Raw genomic sequence first — 20,597 nt, 5'->3', positions numbered from 1 at the left:
CAAAGTGATTGACTCCTGACCATAACAAAAAGGCAAAGGACAAAGTAAAGCAAACTAGAATGACAATTTTCCTGTACAGCCACTGACTCATATGTGATCTCAAAAAGCTGTCTACAAAGTTCACACATTGACACCTTCTGATTTATTTTAATATTTACAGATGCCATAATTACGATACTGCACTGATAAAGTTACACAAAAAAGTAAGCTAACTCGGGCTCAGTAAAAGCAGGAAAGACTCCATTTAATAGAAAAGAAAGCTATCTGAGAAAGAAGGAAGGAAAAGAACACGACTTAGCATATTTATATTCTTAAAAGAGCTCCTTGTTGCTCAAGTCACACTTCTCTTAAAAAAAAAAAAAAAAGAAAGAAAACTGCATAGTAATACTAATGAGCCAAGGGGCACTCACAGCTAGCCCAACATTTATAGAGATGGAAATGCAGCACTTCTCACTTTTTCTCGTGACCACAGCACAAAATCATGCTCCCATTACTCCTGTTACAATCAGCTTTGATTTTAGCATACTTCTTTCACATGTCCACTGGCACCTTTTCTTTCATCTTGTCTGCTCATTTCTCCAGTAATCACATATTTACATTGCTATTACCCAGTAATTTCAGCACAATTAATGAGTTAATTTTTCTCTCAATAAACACTTCCCTAATTTTTATAATTTTCTCATAAATTTTCTTTCAAGCTAGACTGACCCAATATACAAAATCTAATGTGTACCTGATATTTTGTGATCATTTCTTCCAATCCCTCTATCTTAGATTCCTGTAGAACTGAGTAGGTTCTCATAGTACTGAAAACATCTAGTATCTTTACCAGACGACGATGAAAGGCTTCAAATTTTCCAAATATATACATCTCACTAAAATCAAATTGTCTTTCAGCTGGATTTTGTTCCAAATTCTCTTTTATCTTGTGGAAGCAGTTTTGATATTCCTTAAATAAAGAATTTTAAAGAATGTCAAGCATATAACAAAAGGCACTGTCTTTAGCTAGAACAAAATTGACACAGACATGTATTATCCCAACCTGATAGCAAGCAGAAGTTTCACCAATAAACAGTCATGAACACTATAAAGAGAGTAACAGAATTTGCCTCTGAAAACTAACCCATCAATGCCATTAAAGGCATCATCAAATGACCGAACTGCACATATATGTATTTGTACGTATCCTTGGCTAGCGTAAAATTCTGTTCCCTCCATATCATAGCAGGGTTTTATGTGTTTACTGAACAACCAAGACGACAACCCAGTTTCCAGAGACTGAAAATGTTTGCATGCTGAGCAGTTTTACTGAGCAATCAAGGTTCAAAAATCACTTTCAAGAACAAATCACTTCCTGAACTTTTAATGCTGCTCCATAGCAGCTTCCACTTTTCATTCTGCATTCATAACAAGGAACAAACCTTACTCCAAACTTGCTAAACTCATCCCAAAGTCAAAGTACATAGTCTTCAGATTCGCTTGAAAGTGTTTCTTTCAATAGTGGTCCTCTTTACAATAAAATGCTCATTATTTTATCACATTTATGTATGAATAAACTCACTCAGAGATATCAATACAAAGGGTCTAGATTTTGCTATGTTCTTAGTGATTCAAATTCTAAGTTTTAATCTATTGAATTTCTGAAAGTTTCTGGAACTAATAAGACTCAAATGAATACCTACTTTTTCAACATATCTTCATGCAGCAACTAGACAATTTTATATAACTTCATAGAAAAAGACAAGTTATTGCTCATTGGTGATTGTAAGATGTCATACAAATTTACACTAATTTATTCTAGAACTAGGCAAGATTTGTTGCTTCAGGAGGTATTAGGATAAAGCTGTAGTCCTGCATGCACATATTGGGAATGAAAAAAAATTAATGCAGAAAGCCTACGTGAGCTCCCAATATGTACAGGGAGGTTAACAAAGAGAGTGTCAGGCTGTTCTTCACAGAAGCACATGGACAGAAACCAAGAAGCAAAGGGCATAAGTTGAAATGGATGAGGTTCTGACTGGATATGAGAATCTTTCATCCCAAGGACAGTCAAACAGTGAAAGAAGATGCCCAAAAAAAGGCTGTGTAATCTCTCCATCCTTGGAGAACTTCAAGAACTTCAGAACTGGATAAAGGATTGGGAAACCAAGTTTGATCTCATACTGCCCCCGCTTTGGCTTTGGGCAGAAGGTTGAACTAGATACCTGCTGAGGACTCTTCCAAGCTGAATTATCCTATAATACTATGCTTTAAGGGGAGAAAAAGAACAAAGAAAAAAACTTTAAAATTATCACAGAAGTGCATTCAAAAAAAAAGGCTCTCTTCCTGACAAGTCTAGGTCAACTGAACAGCTGAATTCTTCTCAGTTCACTAAACTGTCCTTTCTAAATGTATAGCTTGTCCACTCATCTTTGGAATATATTCATTTCAGTAACTCTCCTTGTTTCAACTTCTATTTCATAGCTCTCTACATCAAGTGAGAGGACACAGCATAGAGAAACATAGGCATGAAAATCCAAGCAATTATCTTATAAGCATAGTTAAGATAGACTAAGCATCAAAATTCTGTTTCCAGAAGATCAACAGACAACAGACTAAATTCCTTGTTAGCTCTAGCAGAAGCATTCCAGTTCCAGTGGATGTTTTTCAGTTAACTCATTTTTCTTCACTACAACAGTGCTTTCTCACATAAAATCTTCCTATTCCTGCCCTCTTAAATATCATCCTATAATCTGTTTTCTATATGTTGTTCTCACCTACCTGTTTAAGTCTAATAGCTGCTTGTAGCTTTTCCACAACTCTCTCCTGCGGTTGATTCCAGAGGGTGGCTGTGCCGTTGTTTGCTATGTAAGATTTACATGCTGTGATCATCTGATTGGTCACCTAAAAGCAGTTTTAACTTCATGAAAAAAACAGCATTCTAAGACAAAGCAGGTCTTGCCAATCCCTCTCCCATTCCTCTTACTCCACTGACCTAAAGCCTGACAAATAGCTATACCAAATACCAGCCACATCGACAGACTGTCTTCGTTGCAACACCCAGCTCCAGAACATGACACAACAAAAATGTTGTGGGTTAACTATACTCATCCTAAACCTACACATCTTGTATCAACCTTGAAATAGCATTGAAGGGTACAAAGTCATAAGACTTTGTCTTTTCTGAAAGCAAAGGTAAAATCAAGAGTCCATGAGAGTATAAATGGTAAAGAATAGGTTGTCTTTCCAATCCATTTCCTTCTTTTGGCAAGCATGTGGAGGTTTAAGGGCAATATGAATTTAATGTATTTGGTTCTACAAAAAAAAAACATTAATAACAGGCAAAACTTGTAACAAGAAATTCATCTCCGTACATCAGAGGTGAGATTTAAGTCTGAAAATGTTACTATAACTCCAAATTATAGACAGTAAAATAAGTCCTAAACTTGAAGTAGTTTATCACTATTTCCAATTCTTTATATGTTCAGAAAGCAGCATTAAAGTGACTGAAGTGCTGCCTTCCCAATTCCTTGGTTCCTTTGTGTTTTCTCTTGCACTCAAGGAAAAACACAGAAAACAATCTGGGAATATTTATTTTCCTGCTGAGCACCAACCTTCACAAACTGTGAGGAGATCTTTTCAGAAGTGTTATAATACTGAGAGATACTCTGAATCATTTTAATTGCATTTATGAGTCCTGGAATAGCATCCAGCATGGACACCTGGAAAGAAACACACAGTATGAACTCTGCTCAGTATCTCTATTACCCCACATTATCACAATACCTAATTAGTGAATGAAGGAGAATTATTAACATGGTCTTTGGAATGGTTCTGTCCTTGTCTACCTGGGCCTCTCTTGCAGAGCTGCCTGTCCTACATCATTCCCCAAGCTCTACAATTTAATTTTGGGGAAAAAATTTCACTGGAGTCTTGGCTGGAAAAATTCAGATCAGCGAGTGAAATTTGGTAGAAGTAAAGGCTTGCTTTCTTTCTTCTTTCTTCAAAAGAACCACTTTTTTTCACAAAAAAAAAAAAAAAAAAAAAAAAAAAAAAAAAAAAAAAGTTTATATGCTCCGTTGCTAAACCTGATGTAAGCTTGCATGTAAAGATGACCCCTTCACCAAGCTTTTGCTCTGTTTTTATGGTCATCATAACCGAATAACCTTTCAATAGAGAAACTCAAATAGCAGATTGGAAACACTGAAAGAACACACTGTTCTAATATCACCCAGTAAACAGAAACAAACATGGTTGCCCAGAGCATTCATTGGAAACAATTTGGTTTCAGGTGAAGTTTCAGAGGACAGAGAGGAAGCTAGGATAGGTCAAAGTTTTGAGTCTTCATGGCTACCAGTCATATTTCTTTGACTAGCAAGACACATACAGTCAGTTGCAAAACCAGTTTTAATAAAAGCAATTATTTGCCACCTATTTTAGTTGATAATGGGAGAGGGAGACTCCTCCAGTCCTGTACTTTAGGGTGGCTGGTTTTGTTTATTGCATGTTATGCTTGCATCATCCTATGCATTCTCATACTATAGTATGAGAAGGTGATTTATAATTATGTCTTAATATTTGCATAATCCTATTTATCTTTTCCCAACCAAAGAAGCTGAAAATTGCCCTATAAATGTTAATCTAACCATTACTTGGCCACCAACACAAAGACAAAAGATTAAACTTTGTCTTTAGCATAGCATTAGATTTACTTTTTCTTTTTTTTTTAATCTTAAGGAATTCACTTTCTCCCATACCACAGAATCCAGTCTGTTCATCACAACTAAAGCTTTACAGATACTATGGTACAAAAATAACAAGTACTTTATTTTGTAGCCAGAAATTCCCAGTAATCCACTTTTACCACAACTGCACAGAATCTCAAACTGGAGTTGCATATGTAAATTCTTTTGTTTAATTTCCAAACTCATCCTACAGAATATATATTCATGTTGCTTGTCTCAAGACATTTATGTTGGGAATTTAAAAGTTCTACTTACAGGATCACTATTGTATAATGGGTCATAATATCTTTCCAGAGAATACAGATACTTCACATTATCTTTAGCTTCATTTGCTGCGTCTGTGATGCGAATATCCAATGCTCGCCACTTCTAAGAACAGAAAGTTGACAAAACAAATAAAAGTATGCATTTCAGAAAAAAATGTTTTGAGATCATTTTGGTTTGTCATTAGTTTCTAAACACATTTGAAAGCATAGATCTTTTACTTCAGAATTATACACATTCACCCAAAATGGGGTCCTTGTCCTGTTTCAGCAACTTGGCTGTGAACATACAGTTGGTTAAGACCACTCAGATAAATAGTCAGTGGCAGTGTGCAGTAAAGCTGCTGTAAAATATGTGAGTTATGGATACATAACTACATATTTGTTCCACATCTCATTTTGATGAGACAAGATTTTTTGGTTTATTTACTTATTTTCTGTTGGTGATGGGACTTTAAATTTGTTATGTCAATGTAAGAAGTTATGATTCCACAAACAATTTTGACAGGCACTGTAACAACATAAAAACAAGGCTTAAAAATGGGGAGATTAATTTTTTTGCCATTAAATATCCAGTTCATTAATACAATATTTGATTTAATAATCAACTTTACAAATATTTTTAATTATTTATTTCTGTTGAGCCATGTGGATGAACTAGATTTAAACTATATCTACTCAAGCTAAGGAATAGAGAAGAAAAACAAAAGCCAAAGGTGTTTCAATGTTTCCCCCACCAGCATTGTTACATACATTATCAAAATGAGCTAGGGTATAAAGAGCATTTCTAGTATTTATATCTGTCATAATTTAAAATAAAAACCTTCAGCAGTTTGGATTTAGCAGCAGTGAGTACTCCAATCACTGCCTTCACATCTGGGCTCTTCAGCTGCTCCATAAGGTAGTGGAATTTTGACAATTTCTTTTTCCAATAATCAAGCTCTACACGTGGTCCAAGGTCATCTGCTTCTTTTCTCAACTGGTCATTTTCTGCAAGAACCTTTTATCATACAGTAATGTGAGAGATGTTCATATTTTTTATCTGCAGAGCTAGCATGGATTGATTCTACTTTTAACAAATGGTATTAACCTTGCCTGATAAGTTATCTAACTTAGCCTCTCCCTCATATAAGAAACTTGATCTTGCTTGGTCCTTTTATTTCCAAGTTAAAGAAGAGATTCTGTTCCTTCTGTTCCAAGACCACTGTTACAGACAGTTACATTTTCTGCAAATAACCTGCAAAGCATATTTCAAAGTACAAATGTGACCACTGAGAACAGTGTTCACTCAATTACTGTATTCTTTTTGTTTTCATTAAATCCACTGGGAACTACTAACTGTTTTGTAGTTTAATAACAGGTAATTATCAAAGACTGGGGACTAAGCTTCCCAAACTCTGTATCCCTTATCCACAAGCAGATGGAAAAAGCTCTCAGTAATATTTCCATTGAGAAATAAAAGCACAAAAATTATAACAACTGTACTTTAAAATAAAAAGATTGAACTCATCCAAATTTATAGAAAGGTAGCTATAACACCAACAGGTTTAAACTCATCTGCCAAGATGCAGATGCTGTCGTATTTCACATTTGTCCCATGTATCACCTGTTCAATTTGTTTGGTCCATTCTCTCATGCAGACTTCTATTTTTTCAAGAGCCTCTATGCTGTTAGCAACCATCAAGTAATCTGAAGGTCCTTTTAGATTTTTCAGGTCATATGTTTCACATTTCTTCAGGCTGATCTAAAATTTAAGTTTTTTAAAAAATGAAATGCTGAATGTTCATGACAAATAACCTAGGAACTTTAAAGACTAACTCGTTGCCCTGCTTGGAGTGTCTCGCTCCTTATTCCCAGCTCAGTCTAAATTAAACTGGTTTGAGCCAGAAGTGGAGTCCAGAATCTGAAGAATTCACCAACCAGGCAGCTATGCTGTCATGAAAAGCTGAGTAGAAACCAACCAGTTAAACCAACAGTTTGTCGTACATTAATCATTCAACATTTAAGAGCAACCACAGCCATTGAAGACACAAGAATTTAATAGCTCTAAAGAAATGGCCCCAGAATAAACAAGAACAGAAGCATCTACAGAACTATCAAAACCACAGATCAAAGTATAATGAGTTACTGATGACAATAAACAGAAGTGTTGGGTTATTCTCCAGTTTAACGAAAACAAATTTTATGAGTTATCTACAACAGCAGTTAATTTAAAAGAGCTAGAGACTCTAGCTCTCTAGAGCTAGAGACATTCTACAGCTAGCTCACTTTCTACTTCCCACATGAACATACTACCTTTTCCAACAGACTTTGCTGAGTTCCTGATAGGACACTAACAAAGGCTTCAAGGGCACGAAGGAAGTCCTGCTTAATGTTGGGAACTTGTTGAGGTTCAACCCAGCCACGGTCCATAGTCTGAAAGGCTGGAATGAATATTTCTGATATCAACTGCTCAACACTTTTTAATAAGCCATCTCGACCTATATCCAGCATATTAAAATTTATTTCCTGTAAAAGAGACACAATACAAGTGGTCTTTCACCAGTAAAAACTTCATTATGTACAATTTACATATACACTCTCAAAAGTAAAATAATTTTTGTTTTTCAAATGAATTTGCTAGATTTTTTTTAATTTAACACCTTAGTATTTAGGTATTCACTAATTACTCTGCCATTACGGATTGTCTTAAATTTTCTTCCTCAGTATCCTTTTTTCATATGAATGATATACATCAAGTTGCTCCCACAAGGTAATATCTGTATTTCCATTTCTGTCCCTTTTTGTCTTGTTTCATTTAATCCATCTGTGTCCTTTCACTCATTCCTCCATGTCAAGAGCTGTCAAATTATATGCTGAGAGCAAATACCCCATGGTAAAAACAAATTTTAAACAAGATTATGTACAGAGATGAGTAGTCACGGACTTACTTGATAAATATTCTCAGTTGTGACTGGTTTAGAAAAATTAGATCTAATGAAGAAAATGCATACACCAGTTAAAGCAACTTCTTTTCCCTCTGTCACAAATACTTTCCGTTTCTTCTTCTTGGTCAAATGAGAGTTCATTCCTATTCCTGGAAGTCCAAAGTACTCTACAGATTCAAACAAATAAATAATTAAGACCCATTGATCACTTATTCAAAGAAAAGTTTTCTACACAAACAGTTCAGTCATTATTTGTGCCTCTCTGAGTCCCAGTCTCTTGGAGACATCTCACAGAACTAGCCACAGAAAGTATGCAGCATTCAGAGTCTTCATGGCACAGTAAGAAATATTTCATCTAGTTTTGCCATTTTTGCATCAAAAGCCTTTTATTTCTATTCATTTATTTATTTTTTCTATTCCTTCTAAATAATGGTTCAGGTTCAAGGTCCTTTTACAGGCTCAATCATGCAGTTGTAGATAATGCTCTCTTGCTAGAAAAAGAAAAATTAAAAATCAGAAAATGCAGTGATGTATTTTACCTTAGAGGAGCTACTATCAACTGTCCTTCCCTAAAAATATGCAAACATAAGAAATAAAAAAATAATAAATGGGGTGCTTCCAAAAACAAGGAGAAAGAGGCCATAGCAGATTCTTTAGGGTGAAAGCAAAGAAACAAAAACCAGTAAGGGAGCTACAAGGGACTTCCTTGTCCTTTCTTCTTCTCCCAGCATGAATATACTTCTCCTACATTCAGGCTGCTGGAAACACTTGTAAAGGGTCACTAAGAAGAAGCAGTGTCTTTGGTGGCAAAATATTTCTCATATGTTTTTAATCACAGTACCTCACACTACCTTGTTACTAGCTTTTCAGTGTTACCTCAGACTAAAATTTATGCATACACATCTCAGTGAGGCACTACTACAATAAGAAGATGAAAAAGTAAGTTGTTGATAACAGTAGTTAAAGGACAACATCTAAAAAGTGATAGACCCCTCTGCACATTTTTTCTTTCAGGTACGTGATCATCTGCACCAGGAATCCCTATTTTGGATCAGGTGGCCACCATAAGTTCCCTCCCCATCCTTCTGTTCGCATCATCTTTCTCTCTCCCTTTTTTCACCGCAGTTCTGAAGAAGTCTCTTCTTCATATACATCAGAAGTACAACAAGTGCTCTGTCACCAGCAAAAGACTTGACTCTGTAAATGTTATGAATTTGATGAATTGCACTCTAATAAACTTGTGCTATCTTTATATTGCAGTAACGTTTCAGTTTTGCATGGTTCTTGGTAGTGAGGGGGCCACAGATGTGCTTCTGTGAGAAGTTGCTGGAAGCATCCACCATGTTCAGCAGAGCCAATCCCTGGTGGAGATGCTGCTGGCCAAGGCTGGGCCAATTAGAGATGGTGATAATGCCTCTCTGATAACATATTTGAGAGGAAAATCAAAAGTTTGGGGTGCAGTTTTGTATCCAGACAGAGAAAAGGAGGAGGTGAGAACATGGGGAGGTGCCTGTGCTGGAGTGGGTGGATGCCTGGAAGAGGTTGTGATCTAGTGGAGGACCCAGAGGAGAAAGAGATCCCTTGCTTCCAGGCTGGAGCAGCCTGTCCTTGGAGGACTGCAGCCTGTGGAAGACTGACCCATGTTGCAGCAGTTCTGGGAGGACTGCTGGTCATGAGATGGGAACCATATTGGAGAAGTTCAAAAATAACTGTCACCCATGGGACGGACCCCACAGTATCACAGGGGAAGGACTCTTCTCCCTGAGTTGTGAAAGAAAACCTCGGGGCATGAACTGACCAAAACCCCCATGCCACTGTCTCCCTGCCCTGTCAGTGGGAAGGAGGGAGGTGTCAGGGGAAGAAAAGGTGTTTTTAAGGGCTTATTTTACTTCTCATTATCTTGCTCTGATTTAGTTGGTAATAAATTCACTTTGTACCTTTAAGCCAAGCCTGTTTTGCCCTTGGAGTGTTTTCTCCCAGTCCTTATCTCAATTCAAGAAACCTTCAATAAATTCTCTCTCCTCTGTTCAGCTGTAGCAGGGGAAGGTGATCATGGGTGCCTGGCATCCAGCCATGGTCAAAGTGCCACAAGTAATTACAGAGGCAAGACCAGCAAAAGTCATCAGAGTTTTCCCACAATCTGTGAAGATGAAGCAGGTAGTATAACCTGCAATCTCTTTAGAAAATATGTACTCTTAGTGAAAAGGGTGCTAGAAGTTTTTAAAATTCACATGAATAGTGATCTTCAACACGCTGCAAGAAATCAAACTTTTAAATGACACCTTAGGACACTGAAATAGATCTTCCTGAACCCACAGATACAGTCTCCTGCTCTGCAGAAACACAAAATTCCTTCATGGGATCATCTTCTGCCCTAACACAAATGTTGGTTGATCCACATCAGAAAACCAGCTTGTGTATGAGGTGGCCGTAGTAATTGCCCTTGCCAAGAAGGTGCGTGTAATGACACAAAAATTCACTTAGCTTTACCACTTAGTAGCTACCACCACAACTGAGATTTTTGCTTTGACAGTCTGTGAACCACAGGCCTGAACAATCAACACAGATAATCACTTTACAAACTCTACTCCACATACAAAGGGAAAATGTCCAGCAGAAGTTTTACTGTCTGACAGTATTACAAGTGACTGCACTTACAGCTGTGGGCAAAGTCAGTCTCCAGCCCACTCACTTAATCCCCACTGTCTTCTCCATCATTACCTTTTTTTTTCAACTTTATTTTCCTCCTGTGCATGATGTTCTAGGGACTTTTGCTTATTCACTCAATGCACGCCTTGCCGTGAATTCATTTGGGTTTTGCTTATGTGTTTTTTTTCAACTGCTTTCCATATTGCCTATATTTAGCACCAAACCCCAAAAGGTTACCAAAATCATACCATACTGTAGTGTGGTTGTGGTTTTTTGGTGGGCATGAACAACACTCATTATATTCCTAGGCTTTGACCCTTGCCTCACATTCTCTTTGTCATACTTTCACCACTTTGTCTCAGGTATGCTAAAACCTGCTCATCAGATTTCTAAATTAGTGATTGGGTTTATGTTTTCATTTAACTGTATTTCTATGTACATTGAAACTTTTTTTATTAAAGTTGCTTATATCATATTAAATAGTCTTTTCATCCCTTTTAGATATATACAGATATACTGAAGAAAATACATACATACATATATACAGAAAATGCATTAAATATAAATCCACATTTGTACATCCATCTAGGTATATGTTTACCTATGTATAAACACATTTATGCAGCTAAGCATAGATATGCTTACAGGACTGTTCATGTACATCCAGGGTAGCCAAGTGGTGTGAACTTCCACCAGCCAGTTACATGCTCTGAGAGGTCACAGAACACCTGGCTAGTCCCAACAGCAGCATCACTGGAGGCTCTGGAAGAGGAGCCATGGGCAAAAAGAGGATGTCCTTATCACAGAGGTCCTGAGCTACCTCCAGGGTAAGGGAGAAGGAGGTTTCCCCCAGAAGTGTGGAACATGGGGGCACTCGGTAAAGGGGTACGTGCAGAAGGGACTTCTGGGGTAACACCCCTTCTACCCATAATATGGGCCTCATGAAGGCATTTGTCATGTAACAGGACCACCTAGATGGATGGTCATGTGCCCAGAAATGCGGATGGCTTCTAGGGCCAACAGGTGACATGACTGAAGAGGATAGGAACGGCATCTGTCACTACTGACCTTGTGTGAAAGTCACCTTTTAATTATCAAAAACTAATTCCCACAGGCAAGAGCTGCTGAGCTCACAAGGAAGTACTTTGCTGCTTCATAGCAGCAATATGCAGAAGTGCATTAATAAGCTTCGGTAATTTCATCAATCGTCATTTCATAAGCAGGGATCAATGCCTTGGTATGACCAAACCTGTCTTGCTTTAAGTCCCAGTTTATAAGAACTTGATTGTTTTCTTTTTCCTTGCACATTTGCTCAGCACAGCTGTAACATGCTACAGGAGAATATAAGTTGCTTTACCTGTATCCATTACTTCCACATCTTGATAGTAGAACATCAGATGACGCAGACCTCCAGGGGCCAGGAATCTGTTCATGCGCTCTATCTGTTTGAAATCATGTTAAGATCATAATACATCATTGATTTGATTCATATCACAGCAACAGAGGAAGCCTTTGCTTATTTACTTGTTTACAAGTATCAGGACTTCATCAATACAAGGCTGCCATCGAGCATCACTGAAGCATGTATTGGTAGTGCAGTCCACAAATCTCACATATAGGCCATATAGGCTGAGGAAGAAACTGAGTTGCTTTATGCTAATATGCTGATCCATGTCTCAGCACTTTAAAGTCTGGCATCATCCATTATTTTTCTAGATCTGAGTCACTCTTCTATGTAGTCCCCAACTACATTAGCTATCTTCAGCAGAAAAAGCTCCTTCAAGTTCATCTTCAGAAACATTAGATGGTACCATTTGTGCTTTCTAGTGCAGAAAAAGGCTAAAAGATCACCAGAAGCTGGAAGAAAGCCACAATTATCCCTCTTCCATTAATAACAAGCCTCAGTTACACCAAGATAATGAACTGCTATTCCAGAAAACCTTGGCTCAGCCCTCCAAGATGAGGTCAAAACAACTATTACACTTCTCTCTTTCCAAGTGTAGAAATTGCCTATATTTTCCTCATCTGACAGCTATTCTCCGGCACTATAGTTTGCCAGGAAAACCATTTAGAGATAGAATGCACAAAGGCTGAAACAAATTCTGCTTTTTAATGCTCATGACAGTGTTCTGCACTGCTCATTTGCTATCTCATGAACTCACAGAAATGTTGGAAGGGACCTCTGGGAGGTCTTGAGGCCAGCATCCTGTGTCACCACCAACAGCTCAGATCATCTAGAGCTTTTCCTAGACTGAGTCTCAAAAACCCCAAGGACAGAAATTCCACAACTGACTTGAAGTAGCCTATTCCCATGCCAGGGGGAGGGAAGGTAATTCCTATTACCCTCCTGGTGAAGAAGGATCTCTTGGTGGCCATTTTGCAAGATGTGGCTTTATCATTGGAGTTATCATCTGCACCCACTGAGAATAGTTCAGCTCTGTCATCTTTGCAACCACTCTTCAAGCAGCTGCAGGCTACTATTTGAGTGCCACTCAACCTCTTCTCCCTCATCTCATACTTCATGTACCCTGTGTCCCACCCTTTCTTTCTGGTCTTCCACTGGACTTTCTTCAGTTTCTCAACAATATTAGCACTGAAATGGGAATGCATAAATTGAAAGCATGCTGATGGAAAGAGAATACAAGAGAAAACAAACCATAAAAACCCAAACCACGGCCATGTTTACTTCAATGTCAGGAAGTAAAATATCTACTTCTATCTACCTAGCTTTTTTAAAAAGTGATATTTTTCAATGTCTCAATATATATGAATTTGTAATTGCCGTTCATGCAGTCACAGTCAGATCACATAAGCCATTCAATTTTGTCAAGTAGCTTCTACCTATTTTAATTTGCCACACTAGATTGCAATACAGTCTCACAAATGCTGCTGGCAGCCTTACGGAAACAGCAACATGCAATCTGCTGTTGCCAGGGCTCTTGAGCCTCTCTGTGCTGTGTACTCAAGGACTGGGAGACTTCACACTGTGGTTTCACTATGAAATACAGTCAAAAGTTTTAGCACATTAACTATAACCACTGGAAAGCAGAAATTCTAATCAATTTAAAAATCAATATCGTTACAATAGGTCCTGGAATTAAGAACACTTTTGTTCAAATTAATTAAAAATGCTGAAAAAATATTTTTTCAAGGAGAATACTTGAGTGATATCAGGTGTGAAGTCTGAAAACTATCTCACCAAGAATTTAAGGTAATATTAGTTCCAAAGTATACTATGAGCTTCACTTTCAAATTCATCAGATTACCTGGTTTCCATCAAGAATAGAATCTTCTACTTCTGCTTTGTCCAGATTCACACAAGAGGCAACGATATCCAGTAAGTAATCATGTCTGCCGTCCAGACGAGCACGCTTAGCCTCCCTCTCATCCTTGAGCTTTTGCTGTTATTAAATACAAACTGGACAATGAAAAATTCACTATCTAATTGGAAGACAAAAATAAAGCTTTAAAATTTATGTTTAAAATTTATTTTTGAAAGTAAAGGTTATTACATTCAATCCACACTTGTGATTTATGTTTTTATGGTGCTCAAATGAAAATTTTAGAAGCAGCCTTTGTGACAATTTTACAGTTTGTTTATGGTGTTCCATTTCCAGATTTATCACAACATTTCTATCATAAATAATGTCATACAGAAAGCTAATTTGTTGAAAGGTTTTGTAGGAAAAAAAAGTATTTAATATATACAGCTCCATTATTGTGCAATTTACCTTCAACACCCTAAGTCCTTCATCTCAGCTTTTCAGTCTAGTCACGTGTGACCATCAAGTCAAGACAGGATTCTGACTGATCTTTGTTATGCGTGGAAGATATTGTAAGCACTCCCTAATAAAGACAGATGCTGCTGGAGGAAGCTAGGGTTTTATACATTATCTCTTTAATATAATGAGAAGTAAAACAAACCACAAGCCTCAAGGTACACAAGTGTTTACAAATGTGCTTAACTATAGCTATTATACCATTCTTCAAGCAGTAAGCCTACTCTTCTAATTAAATTGAAATCCCATATGTAACACACCTCATTACATTATAGACAAAACTGCCTTCTGGAATAGTTACTGGTATTATTGTGCTTGCGGGTTACAAGATTCAATATAATTTCATTTTCAAAAGAACTTTAGAATGATGTTTCATTGGTGGTAAATTCAATCCTTATTTCCCTGGTGATTAGGAGAAAACTAGTAACTTTATAAAGTATGCATAAGTGATTTATTCACAAGCTTTTGCAGAGCCAAAAGGACCTGCATAATATACTTTATACTCTTATGCAAATATCTTTCCTACTTTCTGAAGGAATTTTCAAATACCTGCTAAACTTGTAACTACTACCATGCCTTCATAAATGCTGAATGCATTTGAAATATTTCTCCATATAAAAGACAAACATACAAATCCTATTATTTACAGAGATATGTCTGAAGAACACAGTAGCAGATTAATTCGTACATGTACTTTATGCTATTTTACCCCTCTCATATCCTAACATGGTCTCCAGTTTCCTGAAAGTGAAGTGTCATCACAGGATTGGCTTTTCCTACATATCTTTAAACATGAGCATAAGTTTTCCTCCTCGTTAGACATGCAAAAAGCAACCATTTTGTCTGAATCAGCTTCATTCACACTAGATGATAACTATAGAATCCTCAAAACTATTGTTCCAGTAATTTGAACACAACTGATAGGGCATCTTTACGAAAAAAAAAAATAATACAACCCAATACTCTATCAATTAGCTTCTATTTAATACAGAAAGAAGCCTTTTGTTTTGCCTAAACTACAGAGAGACTACTTTTGTACTCTGCTTGTGTTTCCAATATAGAGCTCCAAATATATTACTATACAAGACTACATCTTACACTGTTTTGTAAGTCACCAGCTCCATCTATACAGATGCTCTTGACATGTTCATAGCCTCCATTTCTTCTACAAGTTTCTGTTTGTATAGGCTGAAATCATGATCACCTTCTTCTCAAACTGAGCAATCACGCCCCAACATTTGTTTCTGGTTTTTAAAACTTGTTTTAATTGCTGTGTCTCAAGCCCTATGACACATATACAAGCTACTGTGCATAGCTGTTCATACAGCACTGGGCAATATTGTTGTCTAAGTCCAGCAACAAGAATATTCATTAAGATATCATAAAACTTTAAAAGTCTCATTAACTTAAATTACTTAATGAACCATGCCTAGAGAAACAGGAAACTATTAATTAAATGGCAAAGCAATAGTTTTGTGAAGATTAAGACTTTGACTTGTGTTTATCACATGTCACTACTGGAAGGCATTTGTTTTGATATGTTGGATATTTCTATTACTAATGCAAGTTCCACACATTTTTTCCTGAGAGCTGCTAAAATGTAATGCAAGAACATTCAATACAATTCAAGCTGTCAAGCTTCTATATTTTGATGAGTTATCATTTCTACAAACTTCCTTTCCTTCCCAAATGAAATGTTGCTCAATCACAAACTCACACATTAGTTGTTACAGTCATTAGAAGAAACTTCTGGCTCACTTTTAGGTTAAAAGTTAGTTTTCCTCTATTTTTCTGTGTACAACCTATTCCTTTAGGTTGTACACAGAAAAGTAGAGGAAACCTAATTTCAGTGCTTTCAAAAGCAAGCCACTAATTTATGTACTTAAAAACACCAGGAGGTTATGCTGGAAACTGTCTTCCAGTCTAGCTTCTGAGCTTCTATTTGCATACTACTAAAAGAATGAATTTTAAAGACATTCTGTACTTAGGATTAGGAATCTCAGAGAATTAATTACAAGAAAATGCTGAGCTTTCTACCTCTCATTCTTCCCTTTCCCCTTTAGCTACCCTCACATCTCACTTCAAATCAGCATTGTGGTCATGGCCTAAGTGTTTTTGTAATTTTATATCCTGCAGTATTCACTACAAAAGTACATAGGCCTAAACAGAATCTATACAAAAAAATATTACCCAAGAATAGGCAGATCTATGTAATTCAGAATTTCATAGAACACTGAAAGACTAAGATTTGAAGATGGAAGGATGCTGAAACACACACAGGATCATTTATGTAGGTAAAAGAGAAATTGCTGTTACATGCAGTAACACTGACATGCAAATCCTGAAAAGTATCACCAGCAACTCTGATCAAGGTCATACATCAAAGCCTCTTCCTAATGTCCCATGATGCAGTAGGGACATTAGGAGGATGCAGTATTTACAAAAGATAAACACTGTCTCACTTAGATATCTGGAAAGATTGTCCAAGTTTTTTACAGTACAGCTTCAGCTCAGTTTTTCATGTAAAGAACAACACAGGTAACACATCCAAGTTAGTTTTGGGTTTCTTTAACCACCTTTGGTTATGAAGGTGTGAGAGGTCATATGACAGTCCCACAACAGATGATGGTCCAAAGCTAAACTCATTAACTGAAAAGTCCTTTTCTGATAATGAGTCCAGTTACAACATGTAGCTTGATTCATGTTACATAAAACCTTAAATTCTTAATACCGAAATACTAACAATTTGTCACAGGAAACTAATTTCAGTAGATATCTTCTCCTGAAGCAAGAAAAGGAAGAGATGCCTTAATCTATCTTTCATATACTTAAACCCATAAACATCTCATCATCTGAAGAAATAATTTGAGATTAAATTAAAATTTTCCAAAATCTTCCTAGCTGCTAAAAAAGTATATATATTTAAGCAGCCAATACTAAAAGAGTACAACTCAGAGATGCAAAGGGTTCATTTTTTGAAATAACAGGCTTAGAAACCAGCTATTGACTATTGCCAGCTTCTCCATTACAGACTGTAGCTGCTGATGCAGATACCCTGAATAGAGTTAGCAAGAATGTTGTTTAATATGCAAGTCATATGCACACAAGATAAAACTTGTTCTGAACACTCTTTATCCAGCAAATGACGCATTTTGTTGTCAGAATACTGCGCATTGCTGAATTTAGACATGCTGAAATCAAAGTCTTATGGATGAGCAAGACTTTACAGGGAAGTTCAATAGTGAAAGAGTCAAAAAGTAACAATGTTTTATTGTTAGTTTACTGTCTTATCCAAAATTTATTTAACCAGCATGGTATTCCTTTGTCTCTCCTTTAACTTGCTAAGATGTGTTATATTACATAAGCCTTGCTCATGAATTTCCCTTCAAAAGTAAACTGCACACTATTTCAAATATTTTCAAGCACACTGAGTTTTCAATTTTCAGGTTTCAATGTTTTTATTTCCTCTTTCCAAAAAATATACAAACCCTAAATAATTAGGGCAGTTCCCTTATCTAACTCTTAAATCTCAAAAATCAGAGCTCTGCACATGTGTCATCACATTGCATTAACTCAGGAACAGTTTGCTTAAATAACCAGCTTTTAAAAGTAGTCTAAGTATCTTAATGACTTCTATAGTCTATTGTTTCTCAATGCTAAGTATTGCCTTCAAAATTCTATTCCCATCTTAGAAGGGAAAAGTGAAGTTACATTTCTATTTTCCTTCATGGCATAGTCAACCCATGTTTTGTTGCCACATCTAACATCAAACTCTTTAGTGTTCTAATATAGCATTTGTGAAATTACACCATTACCAGACCACTTCAACAATCTGGGCAAGATACAAGCACCACTAGCCAAATGCATAAACACCTCCCAGTGCAAATTTGCCTTTCAAAACAAATTGTGCAACTAACATTATCCACTCATGCCTATTTTAGAACACTTTTTTCTATGCCCTCCCCCCTCAATACACATCTTTATTCAAATTATATCTTTATTAGTCTAAACCTAGTTCAAAATTCAGTTTTCCTTACCTTTATCACTCTGCCAATGCTTCGTTTCCAAAGTTGCTTTCTTCCAGCTCTAAACATTGTACTATTCAATATAAGTATCAAGCACTGTTTTTCAGGAACAAGCCCTAATCCATGGAGAAAGCTTCTACATTCATCATTTTGTACTCCCCCCAACCTTTTGCTTGCACTTGTTTTTTTCCTTTCAGTAGCAATGCCAAAATAACTCTGGAAAATATAGTAAGGACATTAAAAAAACAGCACCTATTAACCTTATCTCTGTATTTAAAATTCAGTTCTAGTGTGCATACAAATTGCTAGAAAATTAAATTGCACTACCACAGAAACAAGAGGTCTCTAGCCACCAGAATTTACTGCCTATAGATTAGGCCTTGAAAGTTACTGCTACCAACCAGTGTTGTTAAGGTGATACTGTTTACATACAAACACGGCTGGATACAATTCATCATACTCAAGGGCACCATAAGTATTTGCAGAAGTCAATTTTATAACTGCTTCCCTGATTTGTGTTTAGCCTTCTGAAGCAATCCTTGTGTCAACAGGCATCTTTGTTTCCTTGTCACAGGTGACTGTTTAAATATACAGCAACAGTCAAGCAACTTTTAAATATCTTTTACCTACAGGCTTGTAAATTACCGAGTTTTCTATTCACGCTTTTATACAAGTACATTCAGTTACACTTATTTTTCAGTTGTACAATGGTTGCTTAATACAGAAATTTTTCTTCAGCAAGAAATGTTAGGTTTTTTTCTTCCTAAAAGAGCTTTAATTTTTTTCCACTTCAGTGACTGAACATAATCCAATGTCCTCTTGAAAATGCCAAGAAAAACAATCTAATTATCCAGTATTAGTAACAAGAAAACAGACATTTTACAGCTATTTATGGCTTTAAATGTCCCTAAATATTTCTGCTTCCACTCATATTGATTTGAGTAATGTCTAAAAGCACTTGACAACCTTAGCATTGACAAAAATCACATGAGTAAAAACCATTGGTCTTTTCCAATCCAATTGATTCAGGTGTAACAATTGTCTTTTTCTAGTTATCAGGAACCTCCCCAGATCATCATGGCCTTTTGAAGAGAGATGGGCCTCAAAATGACACTGGTTTCCTCTCTCAGGACCCTCAGATATATCTTATCTGCCCCCATGGACTTCTATACAACCAATTGGCTTAAATGCTCCCTGACACTACCTTTGGTTACCACGGATAATCCCTCATTTTTGCTCACTATGCAATGAGGCTAGCAGTGGTTCGTTGTTTCTCCTAGCTCCAGGCAGCTCCAGCACCTTTTGGCACTGCCTCCCTCCGGAGCTCGGGTTTGCCGCTTGTTCCTGCGTGCCACTGCCACGGCACGCCGGTCGGGGCTTGCCAGGTTCTGTCACCCACGCAAGGGACATTGGTAAAGAGTGAAGGAATGACCAAATCACCCACGAGGGAAGCAGGAAGGTTTTAATGGTCACAGAGAGCTGCATCAGGGGGGCCGCGACCCGCGCTTCCAGTGCCCGCATGGGGGAAGTGGCTGCCGGGACCTGGGAGGCGTGGGGTTTTATCGGGGGCAGGGCGAGGGGAGTTGGCCCTCCCGCCCAACGGGGGGCAGGCGCCGTGGCGATGACGTGACCACAACGCCCAATGGGAATGTGTCAGGGGCGGACATGGGGCTCTGGGGTGAACGGGATCACAGGATCAGGGTGACAGACACAGAACTCCCAGGACAGGACAGGGAGTGGTCACAGGAGTGGCAGGGAGATGCTCCAATAGCAGGCAGCCTGGAGCGAACCACTGCGAGGGGGGGAAACACGGGAGGTGCATGGGGGTACACAGGACTCAGTTAGCTAACATAGATCAGAACCCTTAATCTAAATCCAAACCTGGGATGCAACAGAGGCTTGAAGGTCTAAAAGAGCCAGAGGGCAAAGCCAGCTCATGAAAACTGATTTAAAAAGTGACTGAAAACTTCAGCCTTCCCATGTTCTTTGCTCCTTAGTCTCCTGTTCCCCTGAGCAGTGGGCCTAAATTTTCTTCTGCTGCCAGTGTATTTAAAAACTATATCGTATTTTCCCTTTGCCTTCCTCACAAGTTTGAACACCAGCTGAGGTTCTTAATGCCATCTCTGTGAACTCAGGCATTGTGCTTATATCCTTCCTGGGTGGCCCTGATTCTACTTCATCCCAAGCTTCTAAGGAAGCTTGCATGTTTGCATTCATACCCTCTGTGTTC

At 37.5% G+C, this 20,597-nt stretch overlaps 1 protein-coding gene across 1 annotated transcript in view; it reads right to left on the bottom strand.

Annotated features, from left to right (window-relative positions):
* Nucleotides 1-18,436, bottom strand: part of DNAH5 (dynein axonemal heavy chain 5) — a 117,044-nt gene extending 98,608 nt beyond the window's left edge. The window contains exons 1-11 of the mRNA XM_053976898.1: nt 18,380-18,436; nt 13,830-13,964; nt 11,916-12,005; nt 7,918-8,079; nt 7,283-7,495; nt 6,594-6,731; nt 5,811-5,987; nt 4,980-5,093; nt 3,594-3,701; nt 2,761-2,883; nt 734-949 (exon numbers count right to left, since the gene is read on the bottom strand). Coding sequence (XP_053832873.1) covers nt 734-949; nt 2,761-2,883; nt 3,594-3,701; nt 4,980-5,093; nt 5,811-5,987; nt 6,594-6,731; nt 7,283-7,495; nt 7,918-8,079; nt 11,916-12,005; nt 13,830-13,964; nt 18,380-18,436 — 1,533 coding nt within the window. The remainder of the gene's footprint in view (nt 1-733; nt 950-2,760; nt 2,884-3,593; nt 3,702-4,979; nt 5,094-5,810; nt 5,988-6,593; nt 6,732-7,282; nt 7,496-7,917; nt 8,080-11,915; nt 12,006-13,829; nt 13,965-18,379) is intronic.
* Between the last annotated feature and the right edge of the window lie 2,161 nt (nt 18,437-20,597).

Source organism: Vidua macroura, chromosome 1 (genome assembly GCF_024509145.1).
Source record: "Vidua macroura isolate BioBank_ID:100142 chromosome 1, ASM2450914v1, whole genome shotgun sequence".
NCBI lineage: Eukaryota > Metazoa > Chordata > Aves > Passeriformes > Viduidae > Vidua > Vidua macroura.
This window is presented reverse-complemented; position numbering and strand designations above follow the sequence as displayed.